General features: G+C 33.4%; 4 protein-coding genes across 6 annotated transcripts; 2 read left to right on the plus strand and 2 right to left on the minus strand.

The window, feature by feature from the left end:
• Positions 2,668-7,512, plus strand: LOC107642752 (TBC1 domain family member 5 homolog A). Its single transcript, XM_016346221.2, has 5 exons — positions 2,668-3,399; positions 3,955-4,058; positions 4,364-4,540; positions 5,234-7,080; positions 7,177-7,512. Exons 1-5 carry the CDS (start codon positions 3,212-3,214, stop codon positions 7,306-7,308), a joined length of 2,448 nt encoding a protein of 815 aa, XP_016201707.1. The 5' UTR covers positions 2,668-3,211; the 3' UTR covers positions 7,309-7,512.
• On the plus strand, positions 10,255-12,182 carry LOC107642761. Of its 2 annotated transcripts, XR_001620692.2 has the most exons (4): positions 10,255-10,765; positions 11,056-11,215; positions 11,324-11,365; positions 11,857-12,169. XR_001620692.2 is itself a non-coding variant. In XM_016346234.2 (3 exons), exons 1-2 carry the CDS (start codon positions 10,336-10,338, stop codon positions 11,184-11,186), a joined length of 561 nt encoding a protein of 186 aa, XP_016201720.1. In that variant the 5' UTR covers positions 10,255-10,335; the 3' UTR covers positions 11,187-11,215; positions 11,857-12,182. The 2 variants fall into 2 exon arrangements, 1 of the variants encoding a protein (XP_016201720.1); XM_016346234.2 differs by lacking the exon at positions 11,324-11,365 and having other exon boundaries at positions 11,857-12,182.
• On the minus strand, positions 12,031-16,729 carry LOC107615733 (putative clathrin assembly protein At5g57200). Of its 2 annotated transcripts, none has more exons than XM_021107063.1 (14): positions 16,463-16,729; positions 16,274-16,343; positions 15,944-16,041; positions 15,705-15,843; positions 15,467-15,600; positions 15,265-15,357; positions 14,935-15,051; positions 14,778-14,843; positions 14,612-14,656; positions 14,447-14,524; positions 14,092-14,277; positions 13,930-14,008; positions 13,682-13,797; positions 12,031-13,473 (listed from the first exon to the last, which is right to left on the minus strand). In XM_021107063.1, exons 1-14 carry the CDS (start codon positions 16,550-16,552, stop codon positions 13,015-13,017), a joined length of 1,770 nt encoding a protein of 589 aa, XP_020962722.1. In that variant the 5' UTR covers positions 16,553-16,729; the 3' UTR covers positions 12,031-13,014. The 2 variants fall into 2 exon arrangements, with proteins under 2 accessions (XP_020962722.1, XP_020962720.1); XM_021107061.1 differs by having other exon boundaries at positions 14,612-14,692; positions 16,463-16,728.
• Positions 18,222-19,167, minus strand: LOC110267358. Its single transcript, XM_021112677.1, has 3 exons — positions 19,086-19,167; positions 18,513-18,870; positions 18,222-18,404 (listed from the first exon to the last, which is right to left on the minus strand). Exons 1-3 carry the CDS (start codon positions 19,165-19,167, stop codon positions 18,314-18,316), a joined length of 531 nt encoding a protein of 176 aa, XP_020968336.1. The 3' UTR covers positions 18,222-18,313.

Raw genomic sequence — 19,549 nt, forward strand, 5'->3', positions numbered from 1 at the left:
CAGTTGTTAGATATAAATGTGGAAAAGAGAAAAAATCTTTATTCAACTTTGAAACTCTATAAAGTTGATCTAATTTCAGATAAACAAAAAAGCTTCTTTATTCACTTTGAAAATTGTGAAGTTGAAAATTTGAAAAAAAAAAAATTTGATTATGATATTTTCGAATCATCAAATATGACAACTCTTTGACCACAATGATTCGAGAAGGAAAAGGAAAATTACCATAATTTGGGTAATATGTTGTCATAAAAAATTTGATGAGATATCGAAAATGAATACGGCTGAAAATATTCAACAAAATGTCGAAGATCCAATAGTTCGACAAACAGCCACTTTGCCTCAAGAGGTCGAAAACAAATACTTGGGACATTTCTTATATCGAAGATAATTTTTTTTTGATAAATTGAAAAAAAAATTATTATCCTTGGCTCTTCAAGAATGGCATGATACTTCACTAATATTTTGTCATGCACTACGAAAAAATATTTGTAAAAATTTGTACAATATATGAAATTGATCAAATAATTATTGGGGTCAGTTTCAAATTGATCAAGCCATTGAAGATCAATTTCGACAAAAAAGAGCTATTGGAATTGGATAGATCAAGAATTGGCAAGAGTTTGGTGATTGAGAAGATGAGAGAATATCAACAGCAACAGACTCGATACAGTTATTTTGCTCGAGGCCGTGATAGAAATATCATTTTTCAAGATCGAATGAGTGATAACCAAAGTAGTCGACAATTGCGTCGAGTTAATACTGGTGTTCCTCTAAATTTCCGATGAAGAGCAAAATCTTTTCCTTTAAATTAAATTGTCTTTTTAAGGAAAAAACAGTCGAAACTTCATTTTTAAAAATGGATTTAACTATGTTGATGAAAAATATTTTCAAGAAGAAAATGAAAAATGACTGGTATCATAGTCAAAAATGTTATTGACAGTAACTATTTATATTTTCTTTCTTCCAGTGGAAAACACCTTGTTTTGAACCCTATTTGTTAATATGTTAAGAGAGCTACACACTAAAATTTCCAATAATCAAACAAGATAGCTGCGGCTTGGGGAATAACTTGGACTTGGGTCAAGCTTAAATTAACTGTTGGACCTTAACAAAAATATATTACATAGCATATTTTAAATGACTTAGTTGAAGTTGAAAAGTTTGGAATGAAGTACTTTTAATAATTGAATTGTTTGGATGATACAAACAAGAGTATTAACTCCGATTTTATATTTTATGTTTTTGTTTATTTAAATGATCAACTTTCACTGCTTTGATATGCATATTTTTTTTTCTTTAAATTGATTTTAAAAAATTTATACTCTAACCAAAAAAGAATACACTAAAATATGAAACTAAATCCTACCATTTTGATCCAATATATCGGCTATGGCCAAAACATGAAATTGGGTCAGGCTCAAATAAATTATTGGGCCTTAAAACCACAAAATAATTTGGGCCATAAAAAACTTAAAACTCAGCAAGACACAGTTAGTTTTTTTTTAAGTCACAATTGACAATATTTGATGGAAAGCAAATGAAAATGAGAGAGCAGACCTATATGTATTGCTGATATTTGAATATTGGAACTTAGCAAAGATGATTTGATGACCAAGGAGATGTTGAAAAATTTCAAGTGTACCAGAAAATAACAGTGTTTCAGTTGTTTTAACCGTTGATTTTAATTAATATATATTATATATATTTTTTATAATTTAAATCAACGGTTAAAATAATAGAAACACCGGTGTTTCCGATATACTTAAAACTGCTTGAGTACAAAAACATGTCACATCATGATAGGGTTAAACGACATAAGAAAATTTAGGCATGTCAAATAAAATTTATGTCAAATGTATTTTATAAAAGTCCATGTGAAAATGATTTGCCTAAGGTGGTGGTAGCTTTATTCCTTTTCTATAACACGTGTAAACAAAATATTGGTAATAAGTAATAACTACTAGCTAATAGAGAAAGTATAGAAAATTAGAAAAGTTTATGAATGTATATATATTTAATTTAGAATATATATTTAAATACGTCTTTAAAAAATTTTGCTTCGGCCATTTTTGTTTCTAAAAAAATTTATTATATTAAAGTTTTTGAATTTTATAAAAATAAGATATATAAATTTTTATTTTTAGTTAAATTTATTATTTTTGTTTGGATAAATAAATTTTTAAAAGTATAACAAAAAGATATATATATCTTATTTTTATAAAAATAAAAAAATTTTAATATAATAAAATTTTGTTGAGAACCAAACTTTGTACAGCAAAATTTTATAGCAACATATTTGAATATATACTCTTTCATTTAATATTTATCACAAAAATAGTAACGTTTCTTTACAGCAATTAATTAATAGTGAAAATTCAGATGCAGATTTTACGTGAAGTTGATACCTGAGAGCAGTTAAATGATTTGACTAAATTTTCATCTAACGGCTCTCGAATATCAATTTCACGTGAAGTCGACTTCACCTAAATCTTTACCTTAATTAATTAATTAATTAATAACAATTGAACCAACAATGAAAATTAGGAGAGTTATTGTTTTAAATGGATAATAATAGAAACAAAAGAAATGAATTGAGTCAAAATAAACCTGAAGGTCAACGTCACATAGCAGAATATTCCACAGGAGAAAATGGCAGAAATGAGAGGAGTGGTAGAAATTTGAAGAAGGTGACAACTCAATTCTAATCTATTTTATAATTCACACATTATAATTGTCACAAGTCACAATCCTCTGTTATTTAATTCTCCTTTTTCATAACATTTTCTTTCTTATTTTTTTTAATTTTTCTCTCTTCTTTCTGTCTCTGTTGTTGAAGAAACGCAGAGACAGAACAGAAGAGAAGGAGGAGAAGAAGAAGAAGAAGAAAAGCAACTTCCCACCAAATCATTCCATTTCTTTCCCCAAACTCTCAATTTTTCACGTAATTTCATCATTTTTTTCCTTCAATTCAGCTTCTTCTCCTTCAATTTCCCTTTCCCTCCTTTTTGTTCTCTCTTTGCCCCTGCGCATTAATCAAATTCTCTTCATTCTTCGTGAATTCAGTGTTATATAGCTCAGATTTTTAATTCTCCGACTCAAAAAACGATTCATCTAATTCATTTCGTTTCTCGGGGTTGAGCTTCGGAAATTTTTCTCGATTCTCTTTGCGTTTGATCATCTTGTTCGTTGAGGAATTTTTTCCGGCATAACCATGCCACCAGCTATGGTGCTTTCGCCATTGCCGGAATCCCCGTCGGTGCTTTCAGTTCCGGAATCTCCGCCGGAGACTCGTCGATTCGGAGATATCAGAGGTTTGCAGTGGCGTATCAGTCTCGGGGTTTTGCCTTCTTCGAATTCCATTGATGATCTTCGTCGTGCCACCGCTAATTCTAGAAGGAGGTAATAACCATGCTCAATTATCATGCCTTATATACTCTCTTTTTAATTATTGTTTGTTGGTGTGGATATAAATTAAATTTTGTTTTTCTTTAAAATTCAATTCCAATTTACGCTCTTTTGATCCTTTCGAGAATATGAATGTTGTGTTTATGTTATCTCAAGTTCTAGATTGAATCCTTGGTATTGATGATAAAAGTAACAATTCTACATACGTAACATTGTAACAATGCTAGTGGTTTTGTTTCTCAATTCTCAATATATGGGAATGGATATAGTGATACGAAAATAAAAGAGGATTTTTGAATTTTAATTCGAGAAAGTGATTACTATTCTATATCTTCTCTGTTTTTATTTTGGGGAAAAATAGTTGTTTCTTCAATTGCATTGAAGGTTAATTCAAATTGTTGGCATTGGTTTTGGATTTGGCATTGGCATTCATTATTATTTTGAACTAAAATATGCAGTTGGATATTTATTCTGCCAGTGGCTTTGTCTTCTCATATATTTTTTCCCCATGTTTTGCTTGGTAAACATGACCTCTGTTTTTTATGTCAGATATGCCAATTTGAGAGGTCGCCTCCTGGTTGATCCCCATCTTCCAAAAGATGGAGGTAGTCCACCCAATCTTATCATGGACAATCCACTTTCACAAAATCCAGGTAAATCTAAGTTTGTTTTCATATTACACCATTTCCTTCTGCCTCAATATAGCCATGCTTCCTGCTCATTTTGTGGCAACTCAACTGATAAGAAGTTTAAGCAAAGAGTTAACAGAAATAAGAACATGCGTGGAAATCGTAGCATATGTAAAAGAAAGCAAGTAAATTGTTGCATATCTTGTAATAGTATTGTATTGTCCCTAGACTTTGGACTTCCGTCAAGTAGATTTCTAGTTAGTCTACGAAATGTTCTCCATCTTGCAAACTTTATCTCTGATGACAAGAGTATGGCCTTTTATATACAGATAGTACATGGAGTCGCTTTTTCCGCAATGCTGAGTTGGAGAGGATGGTTGATCAGGATTTATCACGTTTATACCCAGAACATGGGGGCTACTTCCAGACACCAGGATTCCAAGGCTTATTGAGACGGATTTTATTGCTGTGGTGTCTCAAACACCCAGAATGTGGTTATAGACAAGGTAAGTTGTTCATCCAAGCAATATCTGTAGATGCAGACAATCACTTATGGGTGTGTTTGTGAGTTCTATTTTGGAGAAGGGATGGAAGATAAGGGATTTGAAGAGTAGTTGTAAGTCCAGTTTACTCTTCAAATTCCCGCCCCTTCCAAAATGAAACTAAAAAAGGCACTCTCTGAGGAAATATACCTTGGTTATTTCGTCTTATGTATGTTTTTATCCTTTTGTATGGTTGCATTGTTTTTCTTTCTAACTACATATATGAAACTATAGGATGATCTATAGTTTAGTAAGCTTCTTGTTTATGACAGGTGTCTTGTTTTTCCTGCCATATATCTATAATAAACTACAGTGCATCTAATTTAATATGAAAAAAAAAATTACCACCATCTCACATGAAGGTTCATCATGTGCTTATTAATAGCCAATCTCATGTTATGAGCAACGGACTTTAATTAATGTTTCTATCATTAATTATTTTCCTTTTGTCACATCATCTAAATTGTGCATATTCTATGAGAAAATTATTAGCATTCCTCCTGATTAATCAATCATTGTTTGGAAACCTTTTACTTGGCAAAAAACAAATTCCCTTACTTTAGCTTCCAGGTTCCCTTGTAATTTGTTTTCTACTAATAAAATAAGTTATGAAATAGTTGACTTCACATTATTGAGTTTCATTCATCTATTTTATAGGAATGCATGAGTTACTTGCCCCGCTGCTATATGTTCTCCAAGTTGATGTGGAACATCTTTCCGCAATACGAAAGCTTTATGAAGATCACTTCACAGACAGATTTGATGGCCTTTTCTGTCAGGAGAATGATCATCGTTACAGCTTTGATATGAGAAAATCTACAGACTCAGAGGATGATATTGGTTCCTGTGGAGATGCATTGAAAATCCAGAGTCTCGATGAGCTTGATCCTAGTATACGAGCGCTTGTATTGCTAGGTGATGCTTATGGGGCTGAAGGTGAACTTGGTGTTGTTTTGTCCGATAAATTCATGGAACATGATGCTTACTGCATGTTTGAGGCATTAATGAGTGGTGCTCATGGTTCAGTTGCAATGGCTGATTTCTTCTCTTATTCACCTGTGGCTGGGTCCAATACCGGCTTGCCTCCTGTAATTGAAGCTTCAAATGCATTGTATCATTTGTTGTATCACGTTGATTCATCTCTACACAGTCATCTTGTTGATCTTGGGGTTGAACCCCAGTACTTTGCTCTCCGCTGGTTCCGAGTTTTATTTGGACGGGAATTTTCACTCGACAACCTCTTGATCATCTGGGATGAGATATTTTTATCAGATAATGGTAAAAAGCAGAAGCTTGCGGAGGACAATACAGAATCTGGTTTTATGATATTACAATCACCTCGTGGAGCCTTTATCACGGCTATGGCTGTAGCAATGTTACTTCGATTAAGATCTTCACTACTGGCAACTGAAAATCCCACAATCTGTCTCCAGAGGTTATTAAACTTCCCCGAGGACACAGATATCGATAAACTACTAGCAAAGGCTAAATCCTTGCAGGCTATTGCATTAAGTACTGAAATTTCATCATCAATACCTTCATTTGTGTGGTTTCATAACCAAGCAAAATCAATTAGTGCAAGATCTACTACTCATCCATCTGACTCAGATTCTCCGAGAACTCCTCTGAAACTGTTGACTGATAGCTACTGGGAAGAAAAGTGGAGAGTTGCCCACAGTACTGAAGAACTTAAGCAAGATGGAGCTGAAAATCAGGTTCCAGCTCAGAAAAAGAAATGGACAGAAAAGGTAAATGTCAGTTTAAAGAGAACAGAATCTGCCCCTTCTCCATCCACGACTAATGATGGAAAAAAGGAAAGTAAGGAAGCTGTTAGACGCAGTTTGTTAGAAGATCTTTGTAAGGAACTTGGCTCAGAGGTAGACACAGAAAACCTGTATGTATTCGAGCAGGATAATCGTCCTGTAGTAGTTGAAAGGGAACAACAAGATGACGGCTCTGAATGCTGCAACAATTACTTTGCGGATGTTAGAGGTCTAAGTGTAAGTACTAGAAGTGAGGGAAATTCACCTATATTTTCTGGCCTAGCTAGTCCTCGTTTGGATGTCAATCGTCGAAACTATTCTGAGAAAAGTAGCATTCCGTATAATTATAATTTGTCCTTTCTTGAAACTGAAATCAATGAAACTGGTTCACCTCTTCCAGTCTCTGATTGTCCTGAGAACTTATCTCACACATCCTCCTTCAACAATGATCCCATGGGAAATTCAGCCTCACATCAGAAGTGGGGAAAGCTGAATAAATTCCAGTGGTTTTTTTCAAGGCTTGGACGAAACAGTGATGAACGTACATCTGTCAAGGGTGGAAGTCCTTCTCAAGATGCAAAACCTGCCAAATGCAAAAATCAAAGTCATGTAATGATACCCTCTTCTTCTATAGCAAATGGGCATTGTAGTCCTGTTAGAAGCCAAGGGGATTCTCCGATAGACCAGAATATGGTCGGAACTATTAGGAATATTGGGCAGTCTATGCTTGAGCATATTCAGGTAAAGTTCTTTCTTACCATTCTCGAATTTTCAATAGTGTTTGTGCATGAAATGCTGTGACCACCTGAAACTGAATTATGTATTTGTATGTGGCAGGTGATTGAGTCTTCTTTCCAACAAGAACAGGGAGCTTCGAAAGATGTTGTGGTTGGTAAAGGGCAGCTTGCTGCCATGACAGCAGCTCTGGATGAACTTCGGAAAATTAGTAATCTTTTGTCTGAGATGTGAGGACATTGAGGTTGAGCTGTACATATATTTTGTAATTTGTAATTACAATTCTTTAGGCTGAGTTTCTTTTGATTCTCTTTCACAGCTCATTAGTTCCAGAGTGTTAGAGATTATGAGCGAGATGATTATGTAAATACACACCAACATCACTTAAATTATGTGATGATTCATATTATTAATGGTTGAGTTATCCTTCTTTGAGTATTTTGGTTCAGCAAAGGAAATATAACATTTTACTTGTAAACTTTATGTTTACTTTGACTTTTACATTTTTGAATTTTCTTTTTATTGTACAGATCTAGCTCTTTAGCTAAATACTTATATGGAGTTGTTTTCATATGAAATTAATAGTTAAAAACTATTAAATGATTTGACATGTTGGACTAAATTTTTATTTAAAAATTTTTAATTATTAATTTCACATGAAAACAATGAACGTAAGTTTTTACTTTATATTTAACTATTTAACTGTCATAATAAAAAGGTTAAGGGATTAATTTGTATATATTTAAAACGTAAAACCTAATGTATATGTTTCGTAGATAATATACAAGAAGAGTAAAGTATTGTTTTTGTCCCTAGCATTTGGGTAAGTCTTAAAGTTGTTCCTAACATTTGAATCGTCCTATTTAAGTCTCTAACGTTTCAAAATTGACTCAATGTTGTCCTGCCATTAGGAATCTGTGAACGGAATTGACGGCGGGACAAAATTGAGACAATTTTGAAACGTTAGGGACTTAAATAGGACGAATATGTTGGGGACAAAAACGATACATAGAACTAAATTTTAATTTTATCCTTCAATAATATCAATTTTTTACGGTACATAGTTATTCAATTATTTTTTAATCACATCTAAGTAAATTACACTTAATCACATTAATTTTATTCTAAAAAAATTTATTTTTTTTTAATTTTACTCTTAGAAATGTTTACTCATCATAAAGTGTTTGTAGAATGACTAGTACATAAATTTATGGGAAAAAAATGATACATATACAATAAAGTAATGTGATTCTAGTCATTTTACAAATATTTCATGATGAGTAAAATTTTTAAGAGTAAAATTATAAAAAAATAAATTTATTTAGAATCAAAGTAATGTGATTAAGTGTAATTTATTTAAATATGATTAAAAAATAATTGAATAATTATGTACCGTAAAAGATTGATATTAGTGAAGAATAAAAAAATTTATTTCTATATATCATTTTTGCCCCCAACGTTTTCGTCTTATTTAAGTTCCTAACATTTTAAAATCGTCTCAATTTTATTCCGCCGTCAATTCCGTTAACAGATTTCTAACAGACAACATTGAGTCAATTTTAAAACGTTAAGGACTTAAATAGAATGATTCAAACGTTATGGACAACTTTAATACTTACTCCAAATATTGAGAACAAAAACAAAACTTTACTCTATACAATAATATAGAACAACATTGTACCACCTCACCCTTTCTAATTGGGAAAATCCAAATGAATAGACATGAGAAACCCAAGAAGGTAGACATATTATACTTTTGGTTTAGGAGAAAATCGAAGGAAAGAAATTCCAAGAAAAAATGACAAGAAATTAGATTTTTAATTTGGATATTAAATTACATATTTGACATGGAATTAAAATATAAATAAATATAGCATCTATATTTTATGATACAATAAGATTATGTATCGCTTTACATAGTTTTAATTTTCTCCTTTTAAATTTATATTCTCTTTTCTTTTATAATGTAAACAAAAAAATATATTTCTCTCCTTATTTTCCCTTCTATTCATTCTCTTTCTTTTTCTTTCTTTCCATTTTCTTTTCTTCAACCAAACAAAGCAGAGATAGACACAAGTTATCAACATGTGGCGGCGCAATCTGAGCAGTTTTGATGAATTTCAATCAACATAAAATTCGGTGAACTGCTGAGACGGTTGTATATACTATTCCCTTGTTATAAACAGGGTTAAGGAAAACACTCCACCTTCCATTTTAATCCATTCACATTATATCGTAATAGTCAAGGTCAACGTCAACAAATTATAACTTCATACAGATCTCACCTCTTATATGAATGCTTTACTAAAATAAATTAACAATCAATTAAATACTAATTAATCCCATAAATGAAATAAAAACATTTACATAGTTTTTGTATAGTATATACTATATACAATTATCAGGTATTGTCTATTTCTAAAAATGAGTGAATTATCAATTTAATTTCTGTCTTTTTTTTTATAAAAAATAATATGATTTCTGATGAAAAAAGAGTTATTTCTATCTCTGTTTTTAATTTTCATGAGACAAAGCAATCCTTCAATGAATTTGTTAAATTGGTGAGATAGACATTAAATACTAACGTAAATGGTTAAAAAAAATTAGACCAATTTATTCTCAGTAAAAAGAGACGGAGTTAGTAATTAAAAAAGTGCCGCTTACTAAGGCTGGTAATCCTACCCTAACTTTACCCGTAAGTTAAAAATTTTATTAAAATTATATTCTATCTTATTTGTGGGTTGAGAATCTCTTAACTCTAACCCTACTCGCACTCTAAAATTTTAAATCTTACCCTATCATACTCGCAGAAATATTAAATTTTTTTAAAGTAAATATAAAATTCAATCATTTCAAATTTTATACATATTAATAACATAAAAAATAAAAAATTAATGCTCTAGATTACTAAATTAATTAACTAATTTTAGTGGTTATTTATTTATTATAAGTCATTACATAAGGAAGGTTATAAAGTAGGATAGGGTACACCCTAAACCTGTACTCTACCCAACCCAAACGAATTGGACCGGATTAAATATTCGCAAATAAAATATAAATTACCAGCCCTACTGCCTACTTCTAAAAATAGAAAAATATGTTAGGTAACCACCCCGTAATTCTAAAAAAGTAACTAATAGTTATTATCCATTTAGCTTTTTTGTTTTTTCTATTTTTTATTTCATAATTCATATATTAAGGTTCTTCAGTTCTTCTCATCTTTCGTTATCTCTGGATTCCTGTGTTGAGAGAGAGAATCAAATGGCAAGGTTCATCGGCAGGACGCTCCTCCGTCAAGCCACCGGCGCCCACTCCCTGAAAGACGGCAGCTCCGCCCCCCGCGTGGCGGTGACCCACCAGCGGCACCGATCGTCCCAAGCCACGAAATTGAAACCCCAATCATCGAAGAAGGAGAAAGAGGGAGAGGAATACGATGTGGCTCTGAAGCTTCTAGACGATCACATACACCGGATTCTGGTGAAGAAGGCAACGCCCGATTGGCTCCCTTTTCTTCCGGGATCCTCGTTTTGGGTCCCACCGGCGCCTTCAGCTTCCAACGTCGCAACGTTCGTTCACAATTTCACCAACCACCTCACCAATCAGCATCTTCAGCAGAAGCAGCTTCAGAAGCAGCCTCTTTCCGTCTCCACCATCCGTGGTTGGCCCTCCTCTCAGCATTTCTTCATTCAAGGTTCCCCCTTTTCGCTCACCCTAACTCTTTCTGAATTTTCATTCTTTTCAATAAATTGACTAGATCTAATTCTCATTTTGACCTTAGTGTTGTGCATCCATCATGTAGCTCGAATTAATTCATGATATATCAACACAAAATTGATGCTTTTCTGACTTAAATTGAATACTTGAAATTTGGGAATATTAATTGCAGCATTCAATAGTTTCTATTACCACAACATTTTTTTCTTTAATTGTATATGGATTCTTAAAAATATTTAAAAACTTATATGATCGTATGACTTTCAGAGAATGCATCTCCTCATGGTGGGGATACTGGGTTGGAGTTGAATAGCCCGGAAACCATGGACATGTCAGTGCAAGTCAAGGTTCTCACATTTCCGGAGAACATAACTCTCTCAGAAGATGAGGAAGGATGATCTCTGATTCACCTTAGCCCGTTGCTCTGGTAATATATTTAATTTTCCAACTTTTCATGCTACCTTTCTAACATTTGTTGATATTGGTATTGTAAGTTTTCCGGATTTTTACTCATCCTCCTTTTTTATCCAAATAGGGACTGATGAGATATGGAAACAGAAACAGCATTTGTCAAGATGTTAGTTCTTAACAGTGTTGGTTTTAACATTTGTTGTAAACTCTTTCTTCTTTCTTCTTCTATTGTTTGGCTTTTTGTGCTTCTGCTTTCAGTAATTCACTTCACCCATGTTGTTTCTGAATGAGATTTAACTATTCAAAAGAATGTTTTCGGCTGGTTTGTGCATCTGCATCTTGGGAAACAGAAGTTGACATACCAATTGGATAGGATTTTTTCCCCCTTTGAAAAGCCTAGAAGATTCTGAAAAGTTCATATGCATGTAGTATTTGTACAGGAGGACAACATAAACATGTGTGGCCAACCAACCCTGACTTGTGGATTTATGTTGGCAAATGTTCAGAGTTGTTTGATTTTAACTTTGCTCCCAGATTTCTGTTTGGGTATCTGCCATCTGGGTTCATCTGAGAGGCAAAGGTCAAATTGTGTGTGTGTGTGGAGAATCTTTGTCATATCTTTCTAGCAAGCTGAGCTCAATTATATACGATTTTCAGGGTCAAAACCTGATCTCATGGAGAAGGCCAAGATGGGAGTGAGGGGACTCTGAACTATTTGAAGATAGAGATTGAGAAGCAAGGATAATGCATGCAACTGGGAAATCGTACAGGTGCTGAGGTGCAGTACTGGTGGTTTGGGATTAACCTTCTCTACTTAGTCTCAATGTTTTGTACATAGTTGGTTAGTGAACAGGTTAATTAAATAACCAGTATATGTTGAATAATTTCAATGCTTGTCACTTTGAACCTATTTACATGGGTTATGTATGTATTCATGAAAAGTCGAAAACTATTAAAGAAAAGCTTATTTGAGCATTCCTCAACCCAGTGCATATATTTAGTGATGTATACACGACTGTAGTAAACTTGATATTTAAGGGGAAACACCTTCATCTTTTGCCTCTGAAATTACACACTGGCTTATGTTTTTAGCGGTGCATGAATCCCAATAAACTCTTTTCTTCTCTCTACTTTCCATTCGTTTAGAGACAGCCAAGGAATCTAGATGCAAGTTGCCACCTTTTGCTCGTGACTCCTTTTTCATTCATTTTGATTTTTCATGTTATTTAAACAGGAGAAAGTGACATGATTTGTCCATCTTTTTTTTGTCTATTCAAACCATATTATGTATTTATATATTTAACATGACTGTTTCCTCGCTATTTCTGAATGAAAATTAGATAACCCAAATCTTTGTTCGAATTGGTCAACTTGTCATTTAGTATTGCTCTTAAGGACGCGTTTTTGTATTTATAGAAGTAGAGGCCACAATAAAAGATAAACAATGGCTCGAGACTCTTGTAGGAAGATTAAAATATGATGAAAAAACAGAGATAATCAGCAGTAGCATTCTTACTGTTGTTCTGGTGTTCATGATATGAATTTCAAGGGAGAATCTGTGAACTGTATCTAGTTTGTGGCAGTATTATGTGACAACAACAAAGGCGTAGTACTAACATGTATGTGTTCAACGTCAACCCATTTAAACTTAAATCTCAGACTTTATACTGATACTTGAGCAAAATTAGTTTTCCATGAGTGCGTTTGAAGAACAATGGATCCGTGATAATTACAAAACAAAACGGCACGTTACAATTCACTGGCCAACAAAGAGAAGAAAATTCATGTTAACCCTACTTAAAAGATAGTTGGACTCTACAACAAATTGTAATTTCCTTGCATGGAAGTGTGCTTATAGGTGGGAACAGGTAAGGGATCTCCAAATGGATTAGAAGAGTCCATAAATTGCATCTGTTGAGGGTATTGAGACTGATATGGGACCATCATCATGTTATTTTGATGGTACATCATTTGTTGTTGCTGTTGTTGTTGTTGTTGTTGTTGTTGTTGTTGTGGATACATCATTTGTTGCTGTTGGAACATCATTTGCTGCTGTTGATGTTGCTGAGCCATCAATGACAATTGCACATTGGTTGGAGGTGCTATGTTGTTGGACACTGCAAATGGATCATACTGATTACTATTATATTGATCAAATGGATTATGAATAGCTGTTCCTCCGTATCCATAACCTGCATTTTGGAGCTGAAGTTGTCTTCTGGAGTTTTCATCTTCATACAAGCTTTCTAGTAGTAGCCTATCAAATCCACCAGCCTGCCTCAGCATATTAGATTAATAGATCAGTAAGAGATTAATCCATCACCATCATGAATTGAATGAAACAACACAGTGACAATCTTAACTAGTCCTGATTTGATTGAAAGTAGAGAGCCAGAATTTTCGCTAGAAAATAGATTTCAGAATAATGTGGTAGCATTGCGCTGTTTGATTATAAGCAAGTGATAGCGCGGAGAAAACAAACCATTTTTCGGTCTATTGCTTGGCTGGTATGGTTACTTGGTGCCGTAACCAGTGCAAGTTCCCAACCTGTAGTCCCACCAATGTTACTCAATGCAAGATCCCTCGGAATGTTGTTTCCTACATAAAATTTGCAGATCTTAGAGCTTCATAAGCATCAAATAAATCGACTTAATAGGCAGTTCGGCACGACAGAGATGCAAAAGGAAAAAGAAGAAGAAAAGAAGAAAGATATTATTTCTTTGGCCTTACCACCAGGTTGTACAATTGCAAGTGCCAAAGCATTGGTCTCCTCTAGTTCTCTAGCTTTTGGATTTATTTCATGTAGACCCTTCAATGTTGCACAATGTATGAGCCAAATCAAGCATTCATGATGTTGCATAAGATTGAGATCATTTAAGCAAATAAACATACCAGCAAATCATCACCAGTTGATATCAGAGGAGCGGGTTCGGCCTTCTCTAGTTCCTCCGGCTGTGGTTCAGGTTCTTCCTGGATTTCTTCTTCTTGTTTCTCATTTTCTTGAGGCTCTTCGTCCTCTTCGTGCTCTTCGGTTTCTGGTTCTTCTTCTTTGGATGATTCCTCCTTTTCCTTAGGCTCCTGACATTGCATCACAATTATTAATCAACCATAAGATATAAACTCATTGCAGTTACAACAAATGCAGAAACTTCAGAGGCAGGGTCATATGTAATATCACATAACTAATAAACCTAAACATAGTATATAATGCAACCTCTGCTTAATTTGTGTTTTCATTCTTTCTTACCAGGTTCTTTCTAGGCATGCCTGCCTCTGGTGCTTCCTTGATGTACTCTTCCATTGTACCAAGAAAAGTGGAAGGTGGCTGTTGTTTTGTTGCAGTGAATAAATTAGTGAGAAACCATTTACGATATCAAAGGAAATGTTGGTTACTTGAGAAGCAAGAAAGAACCTGTCTCAGAGTTGGGAATTGGAAGTTCCTAGCAAGATCCAAGCCCTTGCAGTATTCATAGAAATTAGCAAGTTGATCGCACTACATAATAGCAACAATGATCACATGGACATGTTTTTTGAGAACAAAAGCTAAATTCCAATTTGAAAAAAGCATCATTGTATACCTGATGGCCAGCTCTTTTGTAAATAAGCAAAGCCTTCCTGGCATCATGTTTTTGCATATCAAAGAACTGAAAATTTCATGGGTTAGCATAAATTTAAAAACTAAAGCTAAAGTGAAGTTATCAAAACAAGAAATTAAATATTAAGATAGACAATTACCACATCCACAAGATTGATGATTCCATCATTGACTGCACAATATATTTTGAAGCTCTCTTTCAATACCAGGGCCAAAGCATATTGCACTAGGTAATTGCTGTAAGCTCCTCCATCAGGCTGCAAGATATTAAATCAAATCAAATGTTGTCTAAGGGACAGCAAAAGCGCCAATTTCAATGGTAACATATATGTCATAACAAATTAGGAACATAGAAATCCTGAATACCCCCTCTATTCCGTTCTATTTTATTTGTCACTGTCAATGCACTAAAAAAGTTAACAGAATAGAAGGGAATGGAGGGAATATGAGTTTTCACATCAAATTGTTACCCGACAATTAATAAGGCGGTATAGAAGTTGCTGCAGTGCAGGCAGTTGCTCCAATAGATCTTCAGTAGGCAATGACCGTGTTCTGCTTTGTACCTGTCAAAGCTGAAAGTAGTTACTGATATTCTGTAAACATATAGTAACAGTAAAAGCCGCATGGAAGTTTTAGTTTATGAATAAAACCAAACTATATATAGACACACACCTTAGCTAAACCCTGCCCTTGTGTCGGTTTTTTTAAACGATCTGACTCTATGTCATACTTAAGGACTCTATAACATTCAAGCCTTTCTTCTAAAAACAGTGCATAGGTTCTAACCCATGCAGAACAGTCCCAAGCTGCACAGAGAGATGTAGCCATGAAATAGGAGAAATAATACATATAACATTTGTTAAGATGACACAACATAATGATCAAATAGTACCAAACAAACATAAGTTACCTAGGGTGCTTGAGTCATCTTTGAAATTGGATATTTGGAGAATGTGTCCCCTTCTTGAATAGTTGACAAGGTCTTCTTTGAAAGTAGGATCACCCTCTCTCAAAATCCTATGGATAACTATCAATGTCTTTATGGCAACCTGTAATTATAAGCATGAGTGCGGCTGTCAAACAATCAAACATCTTGAGTGCACTACCAACGAATAATTATTATTAAGTATGAAAAATGAAAGAACGCACTATCCAATTTCTTGTCTTGGAAAGTCTCTTGGCGAGTGTGTGTATGCAGTATGCCACATCTGCCCGTGGTTGATGTGCTGCTGTGGCATAGAATATTTCTGCATTAATAATCCAACGAAAAACCAAATTAAATCCGTCTTATGAAATCACTTATCCCAAAAGCTTAAACTAATACGAAAAGACGTATCAATAATTATATCTCTAACACTCTGTTATCTATATAATACCTCAAATTCGGCGCGCCATAACAATTTCATTTCAAACAATGGTACGATGATGATTATATATATCATATGAAAATGAAAAATGAACGAATTGAGAAGAACTCACTTCGAACATGACGTTCCTTGGGGGGATATTCTACGTGACTGGTAGCTTTTACAATTGCAATATCCAATTCCTTGAATCAAATGCATGCATGCATGCAATTAATTAACAATTTATCAACGTCAAAACATTCATGCAATGCAATTAAGATAGAAAATGAAATCCATGCATAATTTGGAATGATTAACGTACCTTGTATTCGCTATTGACCTTGGCTAAGCCAACCTTGGTGGAATCCTTGAGAGCACCGTAGGCTCTTCTCCAACTCTGAAACGTTCCCATTCATGAACAATTATATATTTGCTTTCTTGGATTTTGGAAGGAAAGGAGGTAAGAAAGAAGGAACAGCAACGTGCTTGTTCTTCCTTCAATCTCTGGGAACAATTCGCAAACAATCCATTGCTACCATCAAAAAAGGGTATTTTGGTAGTTTCAACTCATCTCCCAAATAACTAATTTATGAATTATTTGACTGCTTTCTGTTTTTTCCATTATCGATAAATAGCAAAAGGCGGGTTCTCTTAGCTTTCACATAATTCCCAAAATGCCCATTCTCTCTCAACGTGCTTACAATATGTATAATAGGATACAGCTATTCAGCTAATATAAGCTCTTCGTGCTTTTAATAAGATACTAGTAAAAACTTCTAAATTTAATAACTATTTTATTAAAAAAATCAATTTATAATATTGAAGAACATATATGGTAGTTTTTTTTGGTTTTACACAATGGATTGTGGTATATATAAAGCGAATTTTGAATTGTTGACTCTTACTTTACTTAAATGGATTAATAAATTAACTATTAAAATTTAGTTTGATAAAATTTTTTTAAAAAAATGTATGTGTTTTTCAATATATTATATATATAGCGGGGCGGATATTACCTAAACCCGACCCATTCCGTGCCCGCCCAAGAACCCACGGGTTCCGGTGGTGTTGCCGTCAGAAGTGTAAAAGCACAAATTTCTTATTTTGTATTTGGTAAATAAAAAAGACCTTGTGCTTTTAAAAGATCGGGTACTTTTGAAAGCACCTAAGGTGAAGCTTTTCAAAGTTGGCTTGTACTTTTAAAAATTTAAAAGTCTAATATAATATCATATATTAATTAATTTTCAAATTTAACGCTTAAATTTATGTCTCTTATAGTATTTTTAAATTTTAAAAGCTATTTTATAAAACATAATTGTTGTTGCTTGTGTTTATTGAAAGTCATTTTTAATTTAATTTACCAAATATAAATGCTACACTTCTTAAAAAGTCATATTTTAAAAAGTAACTTTTACAAGCTACTTTTAAAAAATAAAAATTTTACCAAATTAAACCTTAAAGTGGAGCTTTTCAATAATGACATATGCTTATAAAAATTAAAAGAAATCTAATATAACATCATATATTAATTAATATCCAAATTTAATTTTTACATTAATTAATATCTATTATAATATTTTAAATTTTTAAAAGTTATTTTAACAAATATATTTGTTGTTATTTATGTTTATTAAAAGTCATTTTTAATTTAATGGAGTAAGTATTGTTTTAGTTCCTAACGTTTAGGGTTGGAATCAAATTCGTCCTCAACGTTATTTTGGATTTAAAATTGTCCCCAACATTTTAAAACGGTATTAAAATCGTCCTTTTTAATAATTTTTTTCTAAATGACAAAAATACCCCTTTTCACCAGTTTACTACTTTTCTATTAACAAAATTCAAACTACAAATCTTTCTTCTTCCATTAACAACATTTAAAATTACAAATTCTTAAATACAATTAACAAAATTATAGATTGTGATGAACAAAAACAAGAACAAAAAGTAAGAAATTAGAGATTAATAACATCAAATTCTCAAATCCAACAACAACAGATTCAGATTTAAAAAAAAACAAAAAGAATGAAAAAACAACAGCATCCAAAAACAATCCAAAAACAACAACAAAATAAAAACAAAAACAAAAATTATTCTTTAAATCCAACAACAACAACAACAATAACAACAGATTTAGATTTAAAAAAAAATAGAAAATAAAAAAAGCAGCAGCAATCTAGAAACAAGAACAAAGATTAGAGAGAAGGTGGTTGCAGTAGCAGCAACAACGTAGAGAGGGGAGCAGCTCGACGACAACCTCCTTCAGCCTCAACAAAAACCATTGCAGGGTTTGAAAATTAGGAATTGTGATGAATTTGAAAATTAGGAATTGTGATGAATAAAAACAGGAATTAGGAACTTGAATCTTAATTTACCTGTGATGGCAGTGACGGTGGAGCTGCGTGGTGGTGGTGGCAATGAATCTGGATAGCGGAGAGTAGGGAGGGAAGGGGAAGAGAGGTGCGGCGGTGATGCTGGAAGCGCGAGGAACACGACGACGACCACCACCACCACCTCCCCGACGACAACGAGGAACAAGAGGCGAGGGCGAGGCACGGTGAAGCAGGGGCGAAGGGGAAGGCGAGGCGAGGTCGAGGGGGAAGGCGTCGGCGACCACGACGGCGACGGCGAGACTTTCTTCTCTCCTTCTCTCTCTAAGTTTCTGCTTCTCTCTTATCTGAATGTGAGTGAGAAGAAGTGAAGAACGAAAAAGAGTATTGCTTCTCTCTCTATCTTGTGATACACCCAAGGGTAAAATCGTCCAAAAAGGATGATTTTAATACCAAATAAAACGTTGGGGACAATTTTAAATCTAAAATAACATTAGGGACGAATTTGATTCCGACCCTAAACGTTAGGAACCAAATCAATACTTACCCCTAATTTAATTTAGCAAATATAAATACTATAACTTTTAAAAAACTATCTTATTTGTTACTTGTGAGTACTCTTGGTAGGTGTGGTGTGCATGGATCTTGGCATTTGGACAGGCGTGGATTGCTCCCGGTACTTTGAGAGTTGGAGATCCATGCCGATGAAAAAAGAACTGTACAAATATTGGCAAGTTGGGTTCTTCTCAATTATATGGATTATTTGGCTATGACGGAATGATGTCATATTTCAAAACAAGACAACAGGGATCATAAATTGTGTAAATCAATCATTTTCATATGTTACTGAATGGTGTGATAAATAACTCATGTTGTTGATGGTTATGCCGAAAATGACATAGAAGTTATTTTGTCTTTTACAGTTTTTGTCTTTTCTTTCTTTATTCTACATGAGTGTTAAACTTTTTCTTTAAAAAAAAATATCTTTTAAAAATAATTTTTAAAAATTAAAAAAAAAATTATCAAATCAAATCTAAATTAATCCAAATTGATTAATATATATTGTAGATAAATCATATATA

The sequence above is a fragment of the Arachis ipaensis genome, chromosome B01 (genome assembly GCF_000816755.2).
Source record: "Arachis ipaensis cultivar K30076 chromosome B01, Araip1.1, whole genome shotgun sequence".
NCBI classification, from domain to species: Eukaryota; Viridiplantae; Streptophyta; class Magnoliopsida; order Fabales; family Fabaceae; genus Arachis; species Arachis ipaensis.